Source organism: Ambystoma mexicanum, chromosome 2p (genome assembly GCF_040938575.1).
Source record: "Ambystoma mexicanum isolate Mex_15411 chromosome 2p, UKY_AmexF1_1, whole genome shotgun sequence".
NCBI classification, from domain to species: domain Eukaryota; kingdom Metazoa; phylum Chordata; class Amphibia; order Caudata; family Ambystomatidae; genus Ambystoma; species Ambystoma mexicanum.
Window position 1 is genome coordinate 922,072,177 of NC_090923.1, and position 25,356 is coordinate 922,097,532.

The following is a 25,356-nucleotide window of genomic DNA, read 5'->3' on the forward strand; positions in this document are numbered from 1 at the left end:
CGATTCATCATGTTTATCCAGTTCCACCCCCCCCACGGGACTGAACACCACAAATTTGAGCTATGGTGCATTTACAATACTGCTATTTAATGAACATCTGACGTCTTCCTTGTTTTCGTGCACGTCTTCTGAACAAGAGTTTCATTCTTACACACGATTGTGATTGCTGTCTGATCATCCCAGCCTGACACAACCTTGACTTCTTGGGGCGGGTCCAGCCTCGCCTTTCTGAGATTCATTTTTGTAATTCAATTGCTTTTCTTAACTGCGATAAGCTGGAAAAAAAGGACTTCCTTTCCTGATCCAGCTCTGCTATAATACGAAGTGGAATCATCCATACTCTACTTACATTTCTGTAGCATAAGCCTCTTCATCTCGAGCCCAAGATGTCACTTATCTTTGATACTTACTTGATGCCTCATAGAATATTTACATTCTGTTGTCTCTGCATCTCTTCTAGGTGCGTCAGTATAACTTCGTGTGACGTCACCAATCTGCTCTTTTTTCATGCTTCTTCTGGGATTTCATTCAAATGACCATCATACTGACTCGTATGCAGGTATGGCTATCAATGGCAACCTTGCTTCCAGGATTCTCCTTGGTATCGTTATTTTCACTGCTACTGCATGCGTTTCATACTCTGGTTCCCAACATATAAGAAATATGGGCGAGATGTTTGTGGGGGGGCCAGAGGTGGTGAAGGATTACTTTGCTCCTTCTCTAAAACCCTTTCTTGGGGAAAAGGTAAAGCACAGAGTCAGAGGTAAGAAGAGTCTCTCGGTGAGCTAGCACAGCCAATGTTAGTTGAGCAAAGTCTAGGGGAGCTGACGATCTTCTTGCAGGTAAGAAAAAAAGTCTTGTACAATTTTTGTAGAAAGGTTTGTAGAAATAAAATCACCTGAAGGGTACCAAGCTGGGAGGCTTGTGAGGGGCAAAGCTGTAAGCAACTCTGCAATGTTAACCAAGACAAGTCTCAACTGAGAACAAGTAAAGCTGCACCACAAGAGGTAAGTCCTCTTAATTTTACAGCACATTTGGTTAGAAGAAATGGTTCCAACTGGCTTCGGTTCCTGTGTGGCTCTGCAGATAATACTGTGCCTGTGCCTCAGTCATGGGGACAAGACAGAGGACTTCTGCAGACTCCTGCAACACAATGGGAAAGTCAGCGGCAGCAAAGGTCAAACTTCAATTCAGTGGCACTTCACGGTTTCAGTTCCTCGCATCTCAGCAAATAGCACCACCGCTAACTCTCAGATAACACTCTAGACTTTCCTCACATCTGGGTTCGAGCACTCTGTTGAGGTGGCTCAGGCTTGGTCAGTCCTGCTTCAAGGGAGTCCGAAGGATCTTCTTGAGGCTCGGGTCTGACCTTGAAAGCGATGCAAACCATCTGGTGTTCTACTCCCTGGCATTTCGGTTCCAGCAGCAGTGGAAGTACAGCCAGCTCTGAGAGGATGTCCAGGCAAGTTCACTTTGGGGTCGATTGGCCCCACCAACCCAAGGGGAGGAGTCGTCCTTGCAGGGCTACGCTAGTTGAAACGAATGCAGAGCTTCAGCACAGCAGCAGGGCTTCACCGGGCAAACCAACGGTCCAGGAGTTGCAGCAGGCATCTCTTCCAGGTTCGTCTTCCGATTCCTTCGTCCAGTGGTCGACTCTGCCTTCCAAGCCAAAAAGCCTCACCTTTTATGCAGGTTTCTCCCCTTCCTTCCAGCCTAGCTGTCAATCACACAACAGAGTGTCCTCCAAAGACAGCCAGCCGACCAATCACCTTTCGGTGCATTCCTGTAATCAAGGGGATTAAGCACAGGGAATTCAGGTACCTCCCTCACTTCCTGCCTCTGCCAGACACTATGAAGCCAGAGGCAGGCTTCCCTTGTGAATCCCTCCAAAGGCAAAACGAACAAAGGGACTAAACCTGGTTTGGCGTGCAGAGTAAATCTCAAGAAGGACCATTCCAAAAAGAAATGGCGAAAAAACAAGACTGGGGCCATTTTGACAAAATGGGCATCCAAGGGATGGAGGGGGTGGGGGGTGTGTGTCCGGAGCACCACCCTTGTGTCGTGAAAAGTTAAGTAAGGTGGCTTACAGGACAGGGCCTGGATCTCACCCACCCGTCGTGCAGAGGTTATGGCCACGTGGAACGCGGTCTTCCACGACAAGAACTTCAGTGGAACTATCTGCATAGGTCTGAATGTAAGGCCCATGAGCCTAGTCGGTACCACATTGAGTTCCCACGCCGGGGTTGGAGCCTTCACCGGCGGGAACAAACAGAACAGTCCTTTGACAAACTCCTTAACCAGGCAGTCCGACCATAACGACGACCGTCCCGGAGCTCTGGAGTAGCGGGAGATAGCTGCCAGATCTTTGATGGAGGTATGGGCCAGTCCTGCTTTGGCCAACGACAGCAAATGTGGTAGCACTTGTGCAGCCGTGATTCTTAGAGGGATGATCTTCTGTGTACGGCACAAAACGGCGAACCTCTTCCATTTATGTCCGTAGCAGTTAAGCCGGACGATGCTCTGGCCTTAGCAAGAACCTCCTTGCGGTCTGCTGGGAGATCATAACCTCCAAACTGTAATGCTGCAGGAGCCAGGCATTCAGGTTCAGCGATCCTGGGTTGTGGTGCAGAATTGCGCCTCTTTTCCTGGCGAGAAGATCTGCGACCACTGGAAGCTCGACTGGAGGGGGACGCTGACATGTCGAGAAGGTCCGGGTACCAGATCTGCCTCGGCCACGCCAGTGCGATGAGGATCATCCTGCACCAGGACCTTCTGAGTTGATTAACTAGTCGAAGAAGCAACGGCAATGGAGGGCACACATACAGAAACAGGCCGTCCCAGGGGAATGAGAATGCGTCCCCCATGCTCCCCGGCTGGGGAAAACCTGCTGGCAAACCTCTGGCACTTGTATCCGACGAGCGTCGAACTCCTGTAGTGGACGCATCCATAGCCTGCATAGTCGGGTGAGGTAGCTGCACGACGACATCATGCCGAGCAGAAACTTGATGGACCTCACTGTGGCGACCTTCAGGGCCACCAGCCGTTGTACCTTGCCTAAGATGGCCGCTATCCTCTCCTCCAGCGGAGACGCCAAGCACGACACTGTGTTGAGTCAGGATCCCAGAAACAGCGCGTCCTACGATGGAGTTAAGCAAGACTTAGCATAGTTCAACGAGAACCCCAGTTCCGTCAAGTAGGCGAAAGGTCCTTGCTGTGTGGTCGACAGCAATGTCCTTTGAACTGGCCCGGATGAGCCAGACGATCAGATAAGGGTAGACGTGGATCCACTGCATTCGCAGCTGCGCCGCCACTGGAGTCAGGCACTTGGTGAAGACCCTTGGCGCCAACTTCAATCCAAAGGGAATGGCCTTGAATTGGTAGTGCTCCCCTTGAACCACGAAACGAAGGAACTTGTGGTGCCCCTTGTGTCCCCCTTTTCCAGCTGTCCGAGCACGTACTGAAGAGTGACCAACTGGAATTTTTGGGACTTGATGTATTTGTTTAGTCGACGAAGGTCAAGGATGGGCCTCAGGTCTTCTTTTTCACGAGGAAGTACCTTGAGAACACTCTGGAGCCCCGGAGCCTCTTTGGAACCTGCTATATTGCGCCTTTCCTTAACATGGCCCGCACCTCCAGAAGCAGCTGAGGGATGTGGTTTTCCTGCCGGGCCACCGGTGGTATTTGGGGACACTTCTGTTGAAATTCCAGGGTGTGTCTGCGGGCGAGAGCATCCAACACCCAACCGTCAGTGGAGATAGTCTTCCACACGCTGACGAAGTTCGCCAGCCGGCCTCCCACCGGGGTGCACAGTCGGTTCAAATCCTGCTTGGACGTCGAAGGGCCGCCTTGGGGACCCTGGTGACGACGTCTTCCTCCGAAGGCCTTGGAGCGGCCCCTGTTGGTCTCCTGGGCCGAAGAGTGGGAGGGTTGGCGGTAAGAAGAGGAGCCCCCGCCAAACCCTTTGGAGGATCATTGGGACTTGCTGCCTGAAGACCGAAAGGACAGCTTCCGTTGTTGAAGAGGGCCCAAAGCCCTGCCGTCTCCGTGTCCATCTTTATGGCCGAGAGACTCATCCACAACCTTCCCGAACAAATTGGCCCTGTCGAAGGGCATGTCCAGCATCTTCTACTGAACATCCTGACTAAGGTTGGTGGCCTTGAGCCAGCCACGACAAAGGCAAACGCTGTTGCCCATTTGGCAGAACCCTGCGTCAGCAATGTCTGTGGCCACTGCGATGGCGCGGTCCGACGCCACCTCGCCTTCCTGCAGAATTTTCCAGCGCTTCCAACCTCTTGTCATCGGGAAGGAAGTCCAGGATGGGAGCGATCTTGAACCACAACTCCCGGTTGTAGCGAGTCGCGAGGGCATTGGCGGCCTTGATGGTAGTCGCTGCAGAATAGATTACCCGTCGTCCCATGGCATCTAATGTCTTGCCCTCGCTGTCCGGCAGGTTGGAAGCCGCTGAGGGAGAACCACCTGAGGATGACTTCTTGGCTGCCGCAGACACCACAGAGTCCGGAGAAGGCTTTGCCCGCAAGCACTTAGACGCAGAGTCCGGCACCCTTTACTTCTTCTCCAGACGATCCCTCTTCGACGGGCCGTAGAAGGGTTCTTCATGAGAGACAAACCTTCGTCCCAAATGTCATCCAGGGGTGGGACCAAGAGGATGGTCTTCCTGTTCGCCTCTCGGCACTGATATAAAAAGCCCTCCTTCTATGGAGCGAGCTGAAAAAGTTCTGACGCTCTGGAGATCGAGTGGAACAAGCCCATCATGTTCGGCGGGGAAGATCAGGGAGGTGGAGACGGGAGGTCCCCTAATCCACCGTCCACACCCGTTGTCGCTGTGTCAGGATCCGTCTCATCCCTCGGGAGGGAGGGTTGTGGGGGAAGGGGGGCGAGAGTGACAAGGGCGTGGGGTGGCAAGGAGGTGGAAGGTGTACCCTCTTCTTGGCCGGAGTCTCCCACGGTGTGCCGGCACAATAGGCATCCTTGTCTGTATCTCAGAGACAAGCATATGCAGTGTCGAGGGGATGTCCACCGAGAGGTCTCTAGGAGGTGGTGGGGGTGGCAGCTGCTGTGCAGGCAGAATAGGCTGCTGGGGCACCGGCTGGGAGCCCAGGCCATCGTCGCCTTGCTGCTCTTCATCGACAGTGTCCTTGCCATCATCGTCTTAATCAGCGTGCTCGTCGTAACGCCTGCTCCTGTTTCCCTCCTCCTGGATGGTTTGCAGGCCGGTGAGCTCCTCCTCAGAGGAGATATCTGTACCCTGAAGGGCCACAGCACCCCCTGGCATCTTCTTCTCCGGGGTCTTTTCTATGGATCGGAATGCAGCCTCCCTCTGGGTGGAAGGGGCACCCTGGTCTTCGGGGTCAAGCCCTGCGGAACCGCCTCGGCAGCCTTCGCCAGAGACGCCGCCGCCCCCTCGATGGAAGGTTGGGCCTTCGCCAGGTGTATCTGGGCCTTCACGGTCAGGGCCGGAGCCTTCACGGTCAGGGCCAGAGCCTTGTCCTCCTGTTTGGCCTTCTCCTTAGGGGGACGGTCTGCGTCCCGATCCCCCTCGGTCTTCTCCGGCAGGATGGTCTTGGGCCTCTCTTTGAGTTTGCCCAAATGATCCGACTTTCTCTCGGCCGAAGATCCTGAACGTTGACTGGTGATGGAGGCTGGAGACATCAAACGCGCCCTGCCCCCAGAGGTGCCCGCAGCTCCCGGTGACAGTGGACTCGCAGTGCTTAGCCTTCTGTTGGACCCTCACGAAAGGGGCGCCCTCAAAGGTCTGAGGAGCCTGCTCAGAATTCTTGGAGCTGGGAGAGGCATGCTGCTGGGACCCACCCAGAGCAGAGGCCTTGGCCAGTACCCACTCGTTCAGCCGCCTGTGCCGATCCTTCATCGTGCGAGGGACCATCTCCTTGCAAAACGCACAATCCTCCTCCTTGTTCGTAGGGTACAGGCAGTGAAGGCACTCTGAATACTTGTCGTCCGAAAAGACATTCCGCAAGCCGCAGCTCAAGCAAATCCTGAACGGGGAGAAACACCTTCAAGGGCGTTGAAGAATCGGAAAACAGGTCCCAAGGCCCAATTGACCGATAAATTGAGTAACACTCTTCCAAAAAGCACAAAAAAGCAGTAAAAGCTCGAGAGTTAAACACGAGGACTCACAACACTTGAACGTGTGTTAAAAATCTGAAGATGGCTGCTAGAGCAGGGGCTTAGGTAGAGGTCAGTCATTGGCTGGGAACATTCAGAGCTCAGTGATTGGTTGTTAGGAGAAAGACAGTTCAGAAATGAAACAAACTGCTTTTTTCTTTACCGAGGATTCCCAGCCTGATGACGGGAAATATCCATGAGCATGTAAATCTATGCCAGACCCCATGCTGGAGAAGCTAAGATTCCACTTCTTTTCTAGATGTGGCGCGTGAATATCACTGCATTTCTATCTAGATCCGACACTGGCTAATATTCACAATCCTGTGTATATGTGACACACGTCAATATTCACAATGATATCCCAATGTGGTATTTGCTAACATTCACAATTCTGTGCAATTGCGGCACTTGCTAACTTTCACAGTCGTATGTAGATGTACCGCAGGCTAATGTTCACAATTCTAACTAGATGTGGTCATTGCCATCATTTACAATTCCGTCTAGAAGCGATGTAGATTAATGTCCAAAGTTCTACCTAAATGTGGCATTTGCTAATATTCACAATTCTGCCTAAATGTGGCACTTGCTAACATTCACAATCCTGTGTAGATGCTAATGGTCTAGGGGCTAATGTTCACAGTTCTACCTACTATCCATGAACGGCACAAGCTAATAAATCACAATACTATCCTAGAAGGCACAGGCTAATAATCACGGTGCTATTCTATTGTGGTGCTTTCTAGATGCGAATTAAGTCACTATGTGGTGAACTCTAAAGGTTTGGCGCAGTCTAATGGTTGCAGTACTATCCAGGAAGACACAGGTTAATAATCACCTAGTGCAAGCAATATTAATCTAGCGTGGAGGGTTCCCTAGGAGAATGAAGCATGTAACATTTGCCTGGCATGCCATGTTGTGAGGTAAGGTAATGTAGAGTGGCAGGGCTTTCTGGAGTAGAGTTATTGCTCTACCCCCACCCATGCCACACTTACCTTTGGTGGTTGCTGCTGGTTGGCCGCTGGGTTCCCCTGCTGACACCTGCAGACACTGTTTGGAGCCGCCCTTTGCCTTGGGGCCCTTAGCCGAGGGGGCTGCTCGGGCAGAGGGCTGCCCTTGAGTGGTTGATTAAGGCTATTGGGGGTGCCAATCCGTGTTGGAGGGCGGGCTGGGAGGTGTGTTGGAGGGGAAGTCAAGCCGGGAGGGGAACAGAGCAGGCACAAGGGGGCCTGGGGGTTCATAAAATGGCCAGGTCAGGTGGCCCAGAGCCCAGGAGTGCCTGTGGGCTATCCACGCTCACCTGCAGAGCCGGAGACCAAAACAGGCAGCAGGGACAGCGGAGGCACTCTAGGTGCGATAGTCAAGGCTCCAATAGCCTTATCTGTGTTGGAGGGCGGGATGGGAGGCGGGTTGGAAGGGGAAGTCAAGCCGGGAGGGGGTTGGAAGAGGAAGTCAACCCGGGAGGGGAATGGAGCGGGAACAAGGGGACCAAGGGGGCCATGGAGTTTACAAAATGGCTGTTTAGGTGGCCAAGAGCCCAGGAGGGCCTGTGGGTTAACCACGCTCACCTGCAGAGCCAGGGACCAAAACAGGCAGCAGGGAGAGCGGACGCACTCTAGGTGAGAGTCAATGCCCTTGGTCCGCTGGCTGATCTTGTTCCCAGTCTGGGCCCAGGTCAGTTGTATCCTGACCAAAACGATTGTCCTAATAGGTTTCCTTTGGCTCTGAATATTCAAATACCTCCTTGTGATGCGCAGTGACTGAATTGGGAGCTTCTGCAGCTTTGGTGAATGGGGCAGGAGTCATCCTCCCTAGGTCTCTTAGGAGTAATGTATTTTTCTGAGAAGTCTATGAATTGGGACATTTTGTCCATATAATTCTCAAACCTCTTGGATTGAAGTGTTATTCGACTTACACTGAGTACACAATGTATCCGCAGAAGGGAGAGTTGCAGGGTTCATACATAGCAATGTTCTCCTGCAATCTGGTATGTATGCGGTTCATGCATTTTAGAATGAACCAACATCGTACAAGGGAACGCATAAAGTATTGGGGTGACCAAATTTGTAAGAACAGGATCGTTCATGCCGTTTTCCTGGTTGTATGGAATTGAATGAAACATTAAAGCATCTGGTACTTGAATGCAAACATTTCAGGGTTGTTAGAACAAAATTCTTAATGAAATTTGTAAATATTGACTTAGTTGACGCAGTGGATGTTCTGTGGAATAGGTTGACGATGGGAACTTATACCCCCTTGATTTTTTGCGTTGGATAGTCTTTTGAAAGTAACTGAATTAGAGTTAGAGTTACTTAACTTTAGTTAAGAATACTTGAAGAAATCCATCATCGAATGACATTTGATTGCTGATTAAGGGAACCATTTTGATGAAATTTTAAATGTTATTGAATAGCAAATATTCTTTTCATTTTTTCTTCCTGTAAAATGACATTTTATTTTATGTTTAATTGTTACTGAATTTTAATTGTAAATAACTTACGTGTAATGATGTATATATTGATGTGTAATCATTTTGTAAAGTTTTTTTAAACCATAAACAAAAAATAGAAATGTTTTTTTAAAAAACTATGTCTAGTCCACAGGGATGACGCAGAGGGTTCTGTGTCTATTCTCATAAATGTGCCAATTCCTCCCACCTTAGAGCCCTGTAGCTCTTTTGCTAAACGTTGGGACTTTTAACTTTTTTATTCTGTTGGTTTTCTGTCTGTATATTCTTTGGTTATGGAGTTTTAGACAACTCCATAGGCATCATCTTTTAATTTGCGTCACAGCGCTCCCTCAATGCAGTGGCCCTGGGAAGCCTAACAGGGTTTCCCAAGGTTTAAATACCTTCTCTGGGATAAACTACGGTTTCCCAGAGAAAGTAAAGTGAAATTGACTTTACTAGTATTTTTCAATTCGTGCTGGAGGGGTTACTTAGTATCCCCTATATCTAGATACTCATGTAGCAGTCAAATGCTACCCATTTCCTCTCGAAATAGCTGGTGGCAGTGGTTTTAAAACAAACTACCATGATTTTTCCCGAACGCAAACACCGGTAGCGTTAAATCGCAGGAGCCATGTTTTTCAAGATGGCGTCTGAGCCCCCTTTGTTTAAACATGTCCCAGTCTTTTTTCGCCATTTCTTTGTGGAAAGGTCCTTCTAGAGTTTTGCTCTGCACGCCAAACCAGGTTTGGTTCCTTTGTTCATTCGCCTTTGGCGGGCTTCAGGACTGAAGACCATCTCTGGCACCCAAGTGTCTGGGGTTGGCAGGAAGTGAGGGAGGTGCCCGAAACACCCTGTGCTTAAGTCTCCTAGGATACACAGATGCACTCTGGTGTGATTGGCTGGCTGACTGTCCGGCAAGGACAGCCACCATGCTGGGTGAGTGACAGCTATGCTGGAATGAATGGGAGAGAACTGAATAAAAGGCGAGTCTCTTGGTTTGGAAGGCAGAGTCGACCACTGGAACGAAAGAACCGAAGACGAGCTTGAAGAGGACGGCTGCTGCAACTCCTGGACCATTGGTTTGCCCGGAGAAGCCCTGCTGCAGGTCTGAATCGCTAATTTCAGCTCGACAGAGAAGCCCTGCATGGATGACTTCTCCCTTTGAATTGGTGGGACCAACCAACGACACTGAGCTACCTGGATACCATTCTCGGAGCTGGTTGCATTTTCCTGAGTGCTGCAGGAAACCAAATAACCAGAAAGAGGGACACTAGTTTGTGTGCTTGACTACAGCTACCGGAATTGAAGATTTGCCAGTTGCCAGCTTTTTGACCTGTGCAGTGCAGGAGTCCCCCAACGTCCTCCCTCTTGTCCCCACGACTGAGGCTCAGGAACATCAAGATCTGCAGGAACAGAAGTCTCCAGCTGCATCTTTTTCTTCATTTGTAAGATACTGTGAAACGAGACAGAGAGTACTTACCTAAAATCAGCTTGTGACCCAACATATAATTCTTCTGCTTACAAACTACTTCTGAGAACTCCTACAGAGACTTTACCGTTTACTTACCAGAACCTTTTTTACCTATCCATGACTTTAGCCCATTGACTTTGGGCTAGCCTATTGAATTGACTCGACCCGTCTGGAGAACGTGAAGTATCTGCACTGTCTAAGAAATTGTAATCCTTTCATGTTCTGAACCTATTCCTTTTTGTACCTCCTTCAAAGTAGTCTGAATGCCTCAGGAACTTAACGAGTATAGTACTGAAGTATATTTGTGTATGATAACTGCCACCTTCTAGTGAATGCTTGACTGTTGAATAAATTAATAAGTGTTTAACCAAGAAACCTTGAGTGTAAGAGTTTATTTGAACACCTGTGATTGTAGACCTCTGTGTAGCATCATTGCAGCTCACATTCCCTCTTGAGATAAGGCTGGCTGCTCAGCTCCGCTACCAAAAACTGTGTAGTACAGACTCATACCAAAGCTTGGTTTTGCTTACACCTGTAGTCATAGTTGTGTGTAGTGGTCCCAAAGGGTACTGCATACAAACTCTGCCTAACAGTCTGGAGGGGGGAAAGGCTGTTCAGAAGGGAGAGATTGACTTGATAAAGCCCTAAAGAGGAGCTGGGGCCCTTCCGAGTACTCCACTCGACGAGAGGGGTGCTTCTGGGCTGTTCCTCTGCCGAAACAATAGCCGCGAGACTCACATATTTATGCGTGAGTTTCGACGCGCCTGAAGGCGTAGTCACGGTTGCCAACACCGATGAAGCCTTATGTGCGAACATGCCTTTGGACAAAGTGTTAGTAGCCATGTGTTTTTTTATGGGGAGGCCCTTGTAAGAAGAAAGCCCAGTCGCATCCCGAGAAGACGGTTGTGGGGAGGGCGCGGGACTGCGAAGTTCGGCGGGCCTGTTGGCATTTGGCGCTTCTTCGACATGTCCGTCGAGGAGGACTTAGAGGTTGTGTGTTTTGCCTTGGGTGGTGCGTGTGTGCACTTGTCGCCGGGATGTGAACTCCCCACAACAGTGCCAGTAGCCTGTCGGGGACAGGCATTTGGGAACCAGAGGGATCCACCGAAAGGTCTATGGCTACCAGGTCGGAGACATGGCCGCCGCTGGAGTCCTAGACACTCGAAGCAACGGCGCCAACAGAGAAACAACTTTTGGCCTGCATTGCGTAGTCCGCCCACTGCTTTGTCCGCCTATGCTTTAACGTCTTGGGACGAAAGAGTTGGCCGGATTTACAAGAAGGCTCGTCGTCATCACGAGATAAACAACTATTGCATCGGCGATGGGCGTATTTCCAGGAACATTTTCCATTACATGCCAGACAAAATTTAAAGGGCGTCCTCTCCATAGCAGAGGTAGATGACAGCCAGAACAAAGAGGGAAAGAGAAGGGAAAAGGAAATGCATTCTAGAAAAAAAAAGAATCAACCCAGGGACCACTCACCCCTACTGTCAAGGCCAGGCAGGATGGCCGAGGCCACGCGGTCGACAGACATCGATCGATGCACCAGTCGCCGAACAGCAGTGGATGTCTTCGGCGTAGTAGTCCATGAAGAAGTCGAAAAGAAGAATCGGAGACTAGATGACCATCGGTCGTGCAACAAAGAAGTAAGTAATGAGTAATAACTCTTGCGAGCTCCGCATAAGGCGACCAACTAGTTGGGTGGAAAAAAACAATCTGAAGGATCTCTATGCAGGAGGGATTTTGGGTACACTACACGTCATATTAGGGATAGTGTTCCAGTCACGCCCATATTGACGTCCCCTTTCGAAGATCGAAAGATGTAATACTCTCCGATTACCACTAGATGTACTATTTGCACAGCATGTGATTCTAAGCAGATTAACAACCAGCAGAAATATATAAATGATTGTTTTAGGGTTAGTTATCTACCTTTCATTTTTACCTGTCTAGAGTGTTTTGCAGGCTTAATATACAGAGTATTTTTGCACGTCTAATTTGATTTGAGTGCTCTGTATGTGGCTCATAATATCATTATGCCATCCCTCAGCTCCTGACTCTTGCCTTACTGCACTGCTACACTACCTTCATACTGTTGGTCTACACTTAAGGGTCAATAACTCTGTTCAACTAGGGTGGCCTCTCAGAAGCCTCCCAGAGAGCTGGACCTGAAAATTCATCTTAGCACACCCAAAGAACAAAAAGTATATTTATTTTCAATATATGTGTCAGTTTCAAATATGTGTAATTCAGTGGGGCTAGCTGTAGCTATCCACCGGCCTTCCCCTTCCCTTGTATGAAGCCAAGACTGCTCTGCCATTGCTACCCATATAGAGAGGTCTATCTCTTGACTGGAACCCTGTATTGCCCTCAGGAAAGAAACTTCACATAGTTTTTGAAAAAGATGTAAACTATCATAGCAAAGCCTATATGGGCCAGACTGATAGTGGAGGATGAGTGCTCATCAGTGAAAGGATAACTGAATGGATTCCCTTTCAAACACAGGCGAGTGCCCCCATACCTTCTCAAGACCGTTGAGCACTGGGATTAGGAAGCGGACATCTGGCAGTCTCTTTTGGTACAAATCACGCACTCTTTTTACAAGCTCTGGAGATGGAGGCACTATAAAGGGTGAGAAAAATAAGGCATGACATTAAGAAAAAGTTTAAGTTAGGGACAGACAATGTCTTATCAGTGTCACCAAGCAATTTGACCCTGAACTAGGAGTTTACATAGGCATGAGAGAAACATAAAAGCAGGGATATTTTCCCATAGAACAAAATGAGGCACACAAACAAAGATAATTCAGAGGCTTCATCAACAGACTCTTTCAGTTTGAAGACCGCCAAAGACCCCACCTGTAGGAAAATAACCAACCTCTATCAGTCAGTATATGAAGGCACCGTGTCACCAATGTCTCTGCTCCTTTTGGACAGTTCTCCACCAGCAACAGTAGCTCTGGAGAGTTCATTCCCATTCCACGGATCTAGAGATGGAAAAAAGACACTATTATAGTAATTTGAGAAATTAAAACTAGGCTTACTATTAAAAATGGTTGGGCTCATACAAAATATTCTACAGAATATACTGTTAAAATGAATTCATTAAAATGTCATCAGGATAAAAAGACACTTAAGGACTTCAAAAAATACAAAGCAAGTGCAAAGGAAAAAACACAGGGGTATTAAACATATTAAACCTCACTCTTACAGTTTACTAGCCCACCAAACGAGTAGACGTTCTACAGGTTTCTTGGAAACAGGGTGAATAGAATGGACCAGTAGAGGAAACCGGCTTAGTGTCAACACAGGAGATAAAATATGATTCACAGTATTGGGCCCAAAAATGCCCCAGTGCATTTCAAAGAATGATTAGCAACAATGTAATCACAACTAGTCGTCACTGTAAGCATTGTTAGGAAAGCTTTTTCTTTTTGGAACTTAACTTTCAATATCATCAATGGAACCCTGTTAGGCAGAAAACGCACATATCCTGCGTGGTCGCCCACTATCTTTTTCTGACTTTTGTTTTTAGGTTTTGACACATTTTTCTCTAGGACAGGCATAATCCAAAGCCAGAGCGTGGCTCTAGGTGTTTGTGCTCTGCATTAAGATTCCTGTGACTCCTAAGGCGGGGGTACTCTGGGTTAGTGTTGGGGAGAATTCTCAGAAATTTGCTAATTCCCCTCCAGACCCCCAGCTCTTTTGCTGGACTTTTAATTTCTATCCTGGAGATACTCTTGCATGTATTTTTCTGTGATTTGAACTGTGTGTTTATTTTGGTTTTTGAGTCTGACAAACTCCATAAGCATCATCTTTTTAAATTGCGACACACAGCACCTTCAGTGCAGTGTCACATAGAAATCCTTTAGATTTCTGCTAAGGTTTAAATACCTTCTCTTGGATAACTCCTGTTTCCAAGAGCAGTGACGTGAAATTGACTTTACTTACATTTGCAACTTTCTAGACCCAGCACACACTATCTTACAATAGGGTGCGTGAGAGGTTACTTAGTATCCCCTTTGTCTAGTTTCTCATGTAACATTTTTATGTTCGCCTTTCTACAATTAATGGCTGGAGGCCATGGTTTACTTGTTACCCCCATTGAGTGTTACTACTGTGGGCTGCAATTGTAGCTGCTGTAAAGCACCCATAGGTGCCCATTTTGTCAAAATGGCCCGATCTTTTTTCGGCAATTTCTTGTTGGAAAAGTCCTTCTTGAGATTTACTCTGCGAGCCAAAGCAGGTTTGGTCCCTTTGTTCGTTTTGTCTTTAGCGGGTTTCACCAGTGAAGCCTGCCTCTGGCTCCAGCGTGTCTGGCACGGCAGGAAGCGAGGAAGGAAACTCCCTGTGCTTAATCTCCATGGTTACAGGAATGCATTCAGAGGCGATTGGCTGGCTGGCTGGCTGTCCTTGGAAGACAGCCATCCTGCTGTGCGATTGACAGCTAGGCTGCGAATGAACGGGAGAAACCTGCATAAAAGGCGAGATCTGTGGCTTTGAAGGCAGATTCGACCATTCGACGAAGGAATCCGAATAAGAATTTGCCCGGTGAAGCCCTGTTGCAGTGCTGAAGCTCTGAATCCGCCTCGACTAGAGAAGCCCTGCAAAGGACGACTTCTCCCCTTGGGTTGGTGGGACCAATCGATCCCAAGAAGAACTAATCTGGAAATCATCTCGGAGCTCGCTGTACTTCCTGGCAGTCGGTTCCTGCAGCAGCAATGGGAGAGGAACACCAGAATCGAGTGTCTTGTCTTTAAGTTAGACCCGAGCTCCAGGAAGATCCTACGGACTCCCATGAAGCAGGACTGTTCAAGCCTGAGCCACCTCAACAGTGCTGGACACCAGATGTGAGGAAAGACCATAAGGTATCCAAGAACAACAGTGGTGCAATTCGCGGTAAGCTAAAAATGACTATTTGGCGCTGATCTGAAGTTTGCCCATTGCTGCCGCCGACCTTCATTTCGTAGTGCAGGAGTCCCCAGACGTGCTCCCTCTTGTCCCCACGACTGAGGACCAGGAACAATGGGATCTGCAGACCTACAACAGGAACAGAAGCCAGCTGGAACCAATTTCTTCAGAACGAAGGTACTGTAAATCTAAGGGGTACTTGCCTCTTGTCGTGTAGCCTTGCTAGCTCTCAGTTGAGACTCCTCTTAGTTGCTTTTGCAGAGTTGCTTACAGCTTTGCCCCTCACAAGCCTCCCAGTTTGTGGCCCAATAGTGATTTCATTTTCTACAAAGATTTCTAAAATACTGGAACGCTCTCCCAACAGACATCAGAGCCGAACCTTCCTTCTGGTCCTTTAGATCCAAAGGGAAGGACATGCTCTTCACTCAACAAGATTAGCTGCCCTGTGTTAGGCAAAGTCAGCTCCTTGTGTCTACCGCAAATAGCAACACTGTGGTTCCTGGCTGTCGAGATGGACTTTCCTTGCTTCTGGGGTCCTGCACTCTGTCGAGGGGGCTCAGGCCTGGTCAGTCCTGCTTCCTTGGTGTCTGGAGGATCTTCCTGGAGCTCTTGGCCAGCTTCAAAGCAACACACACAATCTGGTGTTCCTCTCCCTGGCTATATGGTTTCCAGCAGCAACTTTGTGGAACTTCAAATAGCTCCGAGATGGATGTCCAGGTGGCTTACTTTGGAGTTGATTGGGCCCACCAACTCAAGGGGAGAACTTGTCCTTGCGGGGCTTCTCTGTGGATGCAAACTTGGCATTTCGGATCTGCAGCAGGGCTTCACCGGGCAAACCAATGGTACAGGAGTTGCAGCAGACGTCCTCTTCAAGTTCTTCTTCAGTTCCTTTGTCCAGTTGTCGACTGCCTTCCAATCCAAAAGACTTGCCTTTTATACAGTTCTCTCCCTTTCATTCCAGCCTAGCTGTCAATCACCAAGCAGGGTGACCGTCCTTGCCGGACAGTCAGCCGGCCAATCACCACAGAGTGCATTTGGGTCTCCTGGGAGACTAAGCACACAGAGTTTTGGGCACCTCACTCACTTCCTGCCTACCCCAGACACCCTGGAGCCAGAGGCAGGCTTCACTAGTGAATCCTGCCAAAGGCAAAGCGAACAATGGGACCAAACCTGGTTTGGCGCGCAGAGTAAATCTCAAGAAGGACCTTTCAACAAAGAAATGGCAAAAAAAGAAGACCGGGCCATTTTGACAAAAAAGGCACCCTTGGGTGCTTTACTGCAGCTGCGAACGCAGACCACGGTAAATGCACACCACGGTAGTTAAAACAAAACCACTGCCACCAGCAATTCAGTGAGAAAAGGGTAACATAAAAATGTTTACATGAGAAGCTAGACAAAGGGGATACTAGGTAACCCCTCCAGCACCTTATTAGAAGATAGTGTGTGCTGGGTCTAGAAAGTTACAAATGTAAGTAAAGTCAATTTCACTTTACTGCTCTTGGAAACAGTAGTTTATCCCAGAGAAGGTATTTAAACCTTTGGGAAATCTGAAAGAGTTCCCTGGGCCACTGCACCGAAGGCGCTGTGTGACCCAATGTAAAAGATGATGCCTTTGGAGTTTGTCAGACTCCACAACCAAAAGAGAAAGAGAGTTCAAAATCACATTAGAATAAATGAGAGAGTGGGGAAAAAGGGTCACACTCTCCAGGTTAAAAAATATAGTCCTCAAAATCCAGCAAAGTTGCTGGGGGTCTCTAAAGTGGAGGGAATTAGCAAATTTCTGAGAATTCTCCCTAACACCCTGCCACTAACATGCTCATTCGCCCTAGAGTTGCCTTCCTGGTCTTTCTTTACCTTTACACTACATCTATGCCTCATCTATTGCCTCTTCAGCCCAGGATGTATTTAGCACTAGCCTAACGTCTCTATCGCTTATCTGAATATATGCGGTTCTGCAGACATGCAGACTACTATGTAACCTGGTCTGTATGCTTCCTATTGCTAATCCGACCACCTTATAACCGCGCAGGACTACCTTAACTTTGTGGACTGTAACAACGAGGTCTAAAACAGAAAGAGCCTGTAGTTCGCTAACCCTTCTGATAGAAGTGATAGCCAGTAGGAAGGCTGTCTTATAAGTCAGGTCTTTCAGACTTGCTTTATGCATAAAAGGGAGCTCCCATGACCCTGGTCAAAACCATATTTAGATCCCATTCAGGGGCTGGCTGAGAGATGGGAGGATCAATCCTCTTAACCCCTTCCATAAAGGCTTTAATTACTGGTATTTTCCACTACGATACCTTTTGTTGTGATGTGGTGTAGGCTGACAGAGCCTCCAGATGAACCTTTAGGGAATTGAAGACTAACCCAGAGTCCAAAAGGTGGGTTAGGTACAACACAACTTGTGAGGGTGAGCAATCGATGGAATTGACACCCTTGGAGTTGCACCAAATGACAAAACATTTCCATTTGTTGGCATAGCAATAACGTGTATTAGGTTTCCTCGCTTCCCTAAGTATGTCCATGCATCTCTGAGGGAGTTGCAGGTGTCCAAACTCTATGATCTCAGGACCCAGAGTGCTAAATTCAGAGTTTGTGGGCATGGGTGTAGGGTCTACCCCCTGTCCTGAGACAACATAACGTACGGGCAGGGCAGCTTGACTGGTGGGGAGAGGGACATTTCCATCAAGTGAGCGAACCAGGGTTGGCGGGCAAACATGGGGGCCACCAGTATCATGCAAACATGTTCCTGGTGCATCTTGTGCACTATCTTGTTGAGAAGGGGAGTCGGGGGGCAGGAGGGGAGCTTAGAGAAATTTCCCTGACCAAGTTATCAAGAGACCGTTCCCTTTGGATCAGTTCTGGGGGTACCTGGAGGCGTAGTCTTGGCATTGGGCCTTCTCCTGAGTAGCGAACAGGTCGATCTCTGGGAAACCCCATTCTGCGAAGACGTTGGACACAATGTCTTTGTGCAGTCGCCATTCATAGTCTTCTGGCAGAGGAAAATCTCTGCCGAGTACGACTGCCAGAAGATTGAGTTTTCCTGGAACATGTTGGGACAACAAAAACATCTCGAGTTTGAGAGCCCATATCCAAATGTTTTGGGACAGCTTGGATAGCCCAGGAGAGTGAGTGCCCGCCTGTTTGTTCAGGTAATACATTGCTGTAGTGCTGTCATTTAGGATCAGCACTGTCTTCCCTTGCAGTTGCACCTAAAAGGCTTTCAATGCTTTGAACACCACTAGTAGCTCCAGTAAGTTTATATGGTTGGACGCTACTTGAGGGGACCACATTCTGTGTGCTGCCGGCTGAAGCAGGTGAGCCCCCCACCCTGTGAGAGATGAGTCTGTCGTGAGAGTGGCTTCGACTGCAGGGGTGGTGAAGGTCTTCCCCTTCAAGAGGTTTTCTCTTGACCACCACTGCAGAGTGAGAACGAGGGCTGGTGAGACAACTAACAGATCTTCCCATTGTCCGCTGGCCTGACACCACTGGCTGTTGAGCCACTCTTGCATGGGACGCATGCACCGCCGCGCGTGGGGAACCAAGTATATACATGACGCCATCATCCCTAGCAAACGCATGGCCTTGCGTACCATCACCTCCTGACTGGCTACATAGTGAGGAATCTGAGAGAGCATGTTCTGAACCCTCTCGCTGGAGGGGAAGACAAGGCTGTCTTCCGTCTGAATTAGCGCTCCCAGAAATTGTTTTACTTGGCTGGGGACTAAGCTGTATTTCTTTTTGTCGATTGAAAAACCCAGGCTGAAGAGGAGATATACTGTTTTTTGGGTGTTCGAAAAACAAGTGTCTAACGAGTCCCCCAGAATGAGCCAGTCGTCGAGGTAAGGGTAAACTGGGACTGATAGTCTGCGCAGGTGTGCTGCTGCCACTGCCAGGACTTTGGTAAACACCCTTGGCGCCGAGGCGATCCCGAAGGGGAGTACCTTGAATTGGTAGTGTTTGTTCTGGATCATGAACCTTAGGTATTTTCTGGGCACTGGCAACATAGAAATATGAAAGTATGCATCTTTCATGTCCAATGTTGCCATGAAGTCCCCTTGTTTCAGCAATGGGATCACCTCCTGCATTGTTACCATGCAAAACTTCTGGGGTTTTATAAACCTGTTCGCTGGGTGCAGATCTAGAACAGGACGCATGGTGAGATCCTTTTTGGGTACAAGGAAGTACACTGAATAAATACCCTTGTTTACCTGAAGAATAGGGACGCTTCTATGGCGTCCTTTCCCAGCAGTGCTTCCACCTCTTGGATCAGGATCTCCAGATGGTCCGGTGAAAGACACCGTGAGCGCGGCGGTCTGAACTGTGGAGATCGGGCGAATTCCACGCAATAACCGTGGGCGACCGTCTTTAAGACCCACTGGTCGGAAGTTATCCCCTCCCATGCCTTGAGGAAAGATGTTAATCGCCCCCCGACCGGGGAGACATGGGAGGGGACCTGGATTTGGTGGTCATTTCTGACCAGAGGCTGTGGCTGTGGATTTGTGTTGAAGTTACCCGTGCCGTAGTTTGACCAGCACAGGCTTGCCCTCGAAAGGACCGCCAAGAATTATTACCCCTCTGGGAGCAGGGTTTCTGTGTAATTTGGTGCAAGGACCTTATAATCTCGTGCTCCTTCTTAGCTGTCTCCAACGCCTCATCCACTGCTTTCCCGAAAACGTTAGTCTCTTCAATGGGTTTATTAATGAGGGGGGCCTGAGTCTCAGGTCTAAATCCTGATGTACGCAGCCATGCGTGTCTTTTCAGAAGAGTCCCTTGTGCAAGAGACCTGCCTGCTGTTTCTGCAGTGTCCAGGGTGTTCTTCACCACATTCTGGTTAACCAGTCTTCCCTCCGAAACAATGGCGAGAAGCTTTGTCCTGGCGGGTTCAGGAATCTCCTGGAGTCCTTCTTGGAGTAAGTTCCATTGGGCATCAGCATAGCTTGCTAATAGCGTAGTATTATTAGCAACCCGAATGGTGTATGCAGCTGCTGATGTGACACGTTTGCCCAGGGCATACAACCTTTTAGACTCCTTGTCCGGTGGTGATTCCCCCATGGCAAGGGGTACCCCTGCCCTCTTTTGGGTTGTAGTCACTACCAGCGAGTCTGGGATGGGGTGCCCTTTGATATACAGAGGGTCGAAGAGGGAAGGCAGAAATAATTTTTTGACTCTCGGGTTCACTGCCCGTGTCTGAGCAGGTGTGACCAATGAGGGAGCTACCCGTCTCTTAACAGAGTTAAGGAGGGGGATGTATTGACTCGCCAGAGGTTTTTACTTAATATCCTCCACAAAATCCTGCTCAGGTACCGCTTCTTGAGTGGCAATTTTGAAGTATTCAGCTGCTTTATTTCAACATGGAGTTGAAAGCCATTTGGTCATTCACAGGGGAGGCCTGGCGAGCCGGGGAGGATGGAGGAGAGTCTAGGCACAAAATATCAGAGTCCTGATCTTGCTGTGTCCAAGGGTCTTGACCTTCCTGCTGGGTTTCCTCCCAGTTGTCCATCGTATACTGTTGATCTTCCTCATAGTGTTCGAGAAAATAAGCTTTTTCTTCTTCATTATAGATGTCTCTATATGTGTCCATATGGACCACGTCTTCTTGTTGGAAAACATGAGACTGAGCTTCTTGAATTTGGGGGTTAGGGTCTACCCGAGCCATTTTCGGGGGAGGATGATCAGAAGAACCGATAATCTGCTCCAGCCAATCCACGCAACCCTCAAATATTTCTGTAGTCCATTTAGAGGACCCAGACTGGCCTGCGCGAGGAGAAACTACGTTCTCTGCACTGTGGCGTCGCAAGGAACCTCTCAGGGTGTCGGAGAGGGGCTCTTGACTATCTACGTAAGTCTCATCAAAATCTAGGATCAAATCCACCGAAATCTTTTCCGTGGCTTGGCCCATAACTTTAGGTGGAACCGGAGTAAGGCCCACCGCCGCTGCGATTCTTCCGATGCTACTCTGGATAGTCGCCGAATCGTCTTGAGACAAAGGCTCCGATGATTTGTCGGCAGTAGAAACACCGTCCGTTGCACCAGGCTGCCTTGCGGTCGGTTTTCCGGGTAGAGGCCTAGCCGTAGTTTTCGGGCCTACTGAGGCCTTGGAAATCGTTGAAGTGTCGGGCTGCCGAACTTCGACGTGTGTAGGTTTTGGAGTAGCGCCATTGGTTTGTTTTGATTGCCCAGTCCCAATATGCTGCTGCGGGGAAGGCTTTGGATCTGAGCGATCCGAGGGTACCGGCGAAGTCTTCGGCGGCCCCGCTGGTGCTTTCGCCTTTTTTGACGAAGGCGTCGAAATTGGCGTAGGGGTTGTGTGCTTAGTGCGATGCGCTTGTACGCCCCTATCGCCGGGTGTAGTCCCTGTAGCAAGACCAGAGTCGAGCCTGGAAGGGTCAGGCGTGGTGGACCTAGAAGTGTCCGCCTCAAGGTCTATAACATCCGCATTGGACGTTTGATCATCCGAAGTACCCCCATCACTTTCGGCTGGCGTGGCGCTGGGGGCTCCACACGTGACATACTGTACGCGGCCCACCGCTTTACACGGCGCTCTTTAAGGGTCTTCGGCCGAAGGAGTTTGCACGTCGCAAACCGCTTCTAGTCGTGCTCTAGGGGGAGTTACACGTCCTGTGTTCGTCCTTCCAAGGATATCTGACCCTACACTTAGGGCAAAATTTAAAAGGAGTCCTTTCCATGGCAAAAGGGAAGGATGACCAGATCGAAAGGGAAAAGAGGGGAAAGGAGGAAAGACATACTAACAATATGGCCACCCGACCCCACTCTCCCGAATGTATAGGTCAGCTAGAGGGCCCGACCACGTGGAAAATCCGGCCGCCGGATGTTAGGCGCCAAAATCCGCAGCCATAGACTATTCCCCCGTAGTCTTCGTTGAAGATGTTCTTATTGGCGAAGTGACTTAATGGGGAATAAACCGACAATTGGTAAAGATAAACAATGTCTCTAGTAAGAGCTCTGCTATAGGGCGACCCGTTATCTGGGCGGAAAAAAACAATCTGAGGGACCTCGGCACTGGGGGATTTTGGGTACTACACACGTCATGAAAGGGATAGTGTTACAGACACGCCTATGCCGACGTCCCCTTTCGGTCCCCGAAAGACAAGATGCAATACTCTGCGGTTACCACTGGATGTCGGACCATATGCACAGCATGTGATTCTAAGCAGATTAACCAGCATCAGAAATAATTGTTTAATCAAGAAACCTTCAGTATAAGCTTTATTTGGATACTTGTCACTATGAAATTCTAGGTTACAACCCTACAGCTCACATTGATCCCTCTTGAGATCAGCATGGCTGCTCAGTCACTCTACACCTTGTGTAGTACATGCTTATCCCAAAGGTTGGGTTAACTATTGCCAAGAGGACAAGTCTGGTGCAGTCTCCCACAGTGTACTGCATACAATCTTGCCTAACAGTTAGGCACATGGATAGGCGGATAGGTATCTTTTTCGTCTGTGTAGACCATTACAGTATGCATGGGTATGCTTGGATGGACGTTTACCGACTGGTTCATAAGGGGATAAACAACAGACCCCTTTGCCCAATCACCTTTTCCATTGCTTGTTAGGTAAGATTTCATAGCAATGATAAATCTGCCTGACCTGTGTCAACCCAGAACTTTTTTCTTTTACTGGTGGATTATGACATAGTTGTATCTGCTTAGATTCGCATGCTGTACATATGTTCCGACATCCAGTGGTAACCGCAGAGTATTACATCTTGTCTTTCGGGGACCGAAAGGGGACGTCAGCATAGGCGTGTCTAACACTATCCCTATTGTGACGTTTAGTGTACCCAAAATCCCTCACGTCCCTCAGATTGTGTTTTATATGCCATGAGGGAGCCCCAGGCTATTGTGAGTGAGTACATGAAGAGAGAAAGTAGTAAGACGTCTATGTTCCTTCCACCCTGAGCAGGGAGGGCGCATGTGAATCTAAGCAGATACAACCATCAGAAATGCTATTACGGTGAGTAATGCATGTCTTCTGATGTTTGTTAATCTGCTTAGAATCACATGCTGTGCATAGACTAGCGAGCAGTACCCGGAGTTGGAGATGGGTTATGAGAAGGAACAGCAGAGTAAAGATGTCTTAATACTGCTTGTCCCACCTGAGAATCAGATCTAGAATGAGTGTCTAGGCAATAGTGTTTTGTAAAGGTGTGTACAGAACTCCAGGATTGCCGCTTTGCAAATGGACTCGAGGGGAACATTTGCAATGAATGCTTTGGAAGCCAACGTGCCCAGAGTAGAGTGTGCTCTAGGCTTGAAGGGCAGTTCTCTCTGAGCAAGAGTATACCAGTGTGATGCATTTGACAATCCACCTTGAGATAACCGATTTAGAGACAGTATCCCCTTCTCTACCAGCTGCCACTGAAACTAAAAACTGGTTTGTCTTCCTCAGTGGTTTCGTTGTTTCCAGGTAAGACATGACTGCCCTGCGGCTGCGCACATCTAGTGTGTGTAGGCTTCCTTTTGGTCATGCTAGTGGGATTCTGGAAGAAAGTGGGTAGTTCGATCGATTGGTTCACATGGAACTTCGAGATGAATTTAGGCGCAAATCTCGGATGAGTGTGCAGAACCACCTTATCCCTGTGGACTGTAACAAAATGGTCTAGGACAGAAAGGGCCTGTAGTTCGCTAACCCTTCTAATAGAAGTGATCGTCACTAGGAAGGCCGTCTTGTAAGTAAGGTCTTTTAGACTTGCTTTATACATTCGCTCAAAGGGAGATTCCATGAGTCTGGTTAAAACCACATTAATATCCCACCCAGGAGCTAAGTGAGAAATGGGGGGATAGTTTCTCTTAACCTTTTCCATAAAAGCCTTAATAACTGGTATGTTCCACCACAACACTTTCTGTTGTGACGTAGTGTAGGCTGAGAGAGCAGCTAGATGAACCTTTAGGGAATTGAAGACCAGTCCTGAGTCGAACAAATGAGGTAGGTACAGCACAATGTGTGTGTGTGAGCAATCGATAGCACTGACACCCTTGGTATTAGACCAGATGACAAAGCGTTTGCATTTACTGGAATAGCAAGAGCGCATGTTAGGTTTCCTAGCTTGCCTGAGTATGTCCATGCATCTCTGAGGGAGCTGAAGGTGTCCAAACTCCATGACCTCAGGAGCCAGGCTGCTAATTTCAGAGTTGGTAGGCATGGGTGTAGGGTCTCTCCCCCCCCCCCCCCCTCCCCCGTCCTGAGACAACATGTTGTACGGGCAGGGTAGTTTCACTGGGGGGGGAGAGGGGGAGGGAGACATCTCCACATCTCCATTAGATGGGCGAACCAGGGTTGGCGGGGCCACCAGTACCATGGTATCGGGCTCCTGGTGCATCTTGTGCACTATATTGTTGAGAAGGGGAGTCGGGGGAGGGGGGGGTGGGGTGGGTCTTGGGTGGCCGATGGGGGTTGAGCGTAGACACATTTCCCTGACCATGTTATCCAGAGTCCATTCCCCATGGAGCGGTTCTGGTGGTACCTGGAGTCGTGGTCTTGGTATTGGGTGTTCTGAGTTACGAACAGGTCGATCTCTGGGAAGCCCCATTCTGCGAAGACGTTGGGAGACAATATCTTCGTGTACACGACATTCGTATTCTACGGGCAGTGGTAAATCTCTCTTGAGCACGTCCACTAGAAGGTTGAGTTCTCCTCGAACGTGTTGGGACAGTAGGAACATCTTGTGTTTGAGAGCCCACATCCAAATGTTATGGGGCAGCTTGGATAGCCCTGGAGTGTGTGTGCGCCCCCCTGCTTGTTTAGGTAATACATGGATGTGGTGCTGTCAGGATCAGGACAGTCTTCCCCTGTAGTTGTGTTTGAAAGGCTTTTAGTGCTTAGAACACTGCTAGCAGCTCTAACAGATATATATGGTCGGATGCTACTTGTGGGGACCACACTCCATGCGCTGTCTGCTGAAGCAGGCGAGCCCCCCACCCCGTGAGAGATGCGACTATCGCGAGAGTGGCTTCCACTGCAGGGGTGGTGAAGGTCTTCCCCTTCAAGAGCTTTTGCCTCGACCACCACTGCAGAGAGAGAACAAGGGCTGGCGAGATAACTACCAGATCTTCCCATTGTCTGCTGGCCTAACACCACTGGCTGTTGAGCCATTCTTGCATGGGACGCATGCGTAGCCGCGCGCGGGGAACTAAATGAATGCATGACGCCATCATACCTAGCATGCGCATTGCCTTGTGTACCGTCACTTCCCGACTGGCTACATATTGTCTGAATCAGAGCACTTAGGAATTTGGCTTGACTGGGGTCTAAACTGGATTTCTTCTCGTTGATGGAGAATCCCAGACTGAAGCAGAGGTCTATTGTCTTCTGTGTATTTCTTAGCCATGTCTCGTAAGAGTCCCCTGTTATGAGCCA

At 49.0% G+C, this 25,356-nt stretch overlaps 1 protein-coding gene across 4 annotated transcripts in view; it reads right to left on the reverse strand.

The window, feature by feature from the left end:
• The window catches only part of SYMPK (symplekin scaffold protein), a 1,074,521-nt gene that overhangs the window by 347,731 nt on the left and 701,434 nt on the right, over positions 1-25,356 (reverse strand). For all 4 annotated transcript variants that reach the window (XM_069644649.1, XM_069644648.1, XM_069644647.1 and 1 more), the window contains exons 20-21: positions 12,939-13,047; positions 12,583-12,683 (exon numbers count right to left, since the gene is read on the reverse strand). In XM_069644649.1, coding sequence (XP_069500750.1) covers positions 12,583-12,683; positions 12,939-13,047 — 210 coding nt within the window. The remainder of the gene's footprint in view (positions 1-12,582; positions 12,684-12,938; positions 13,048-25,356) is intronic.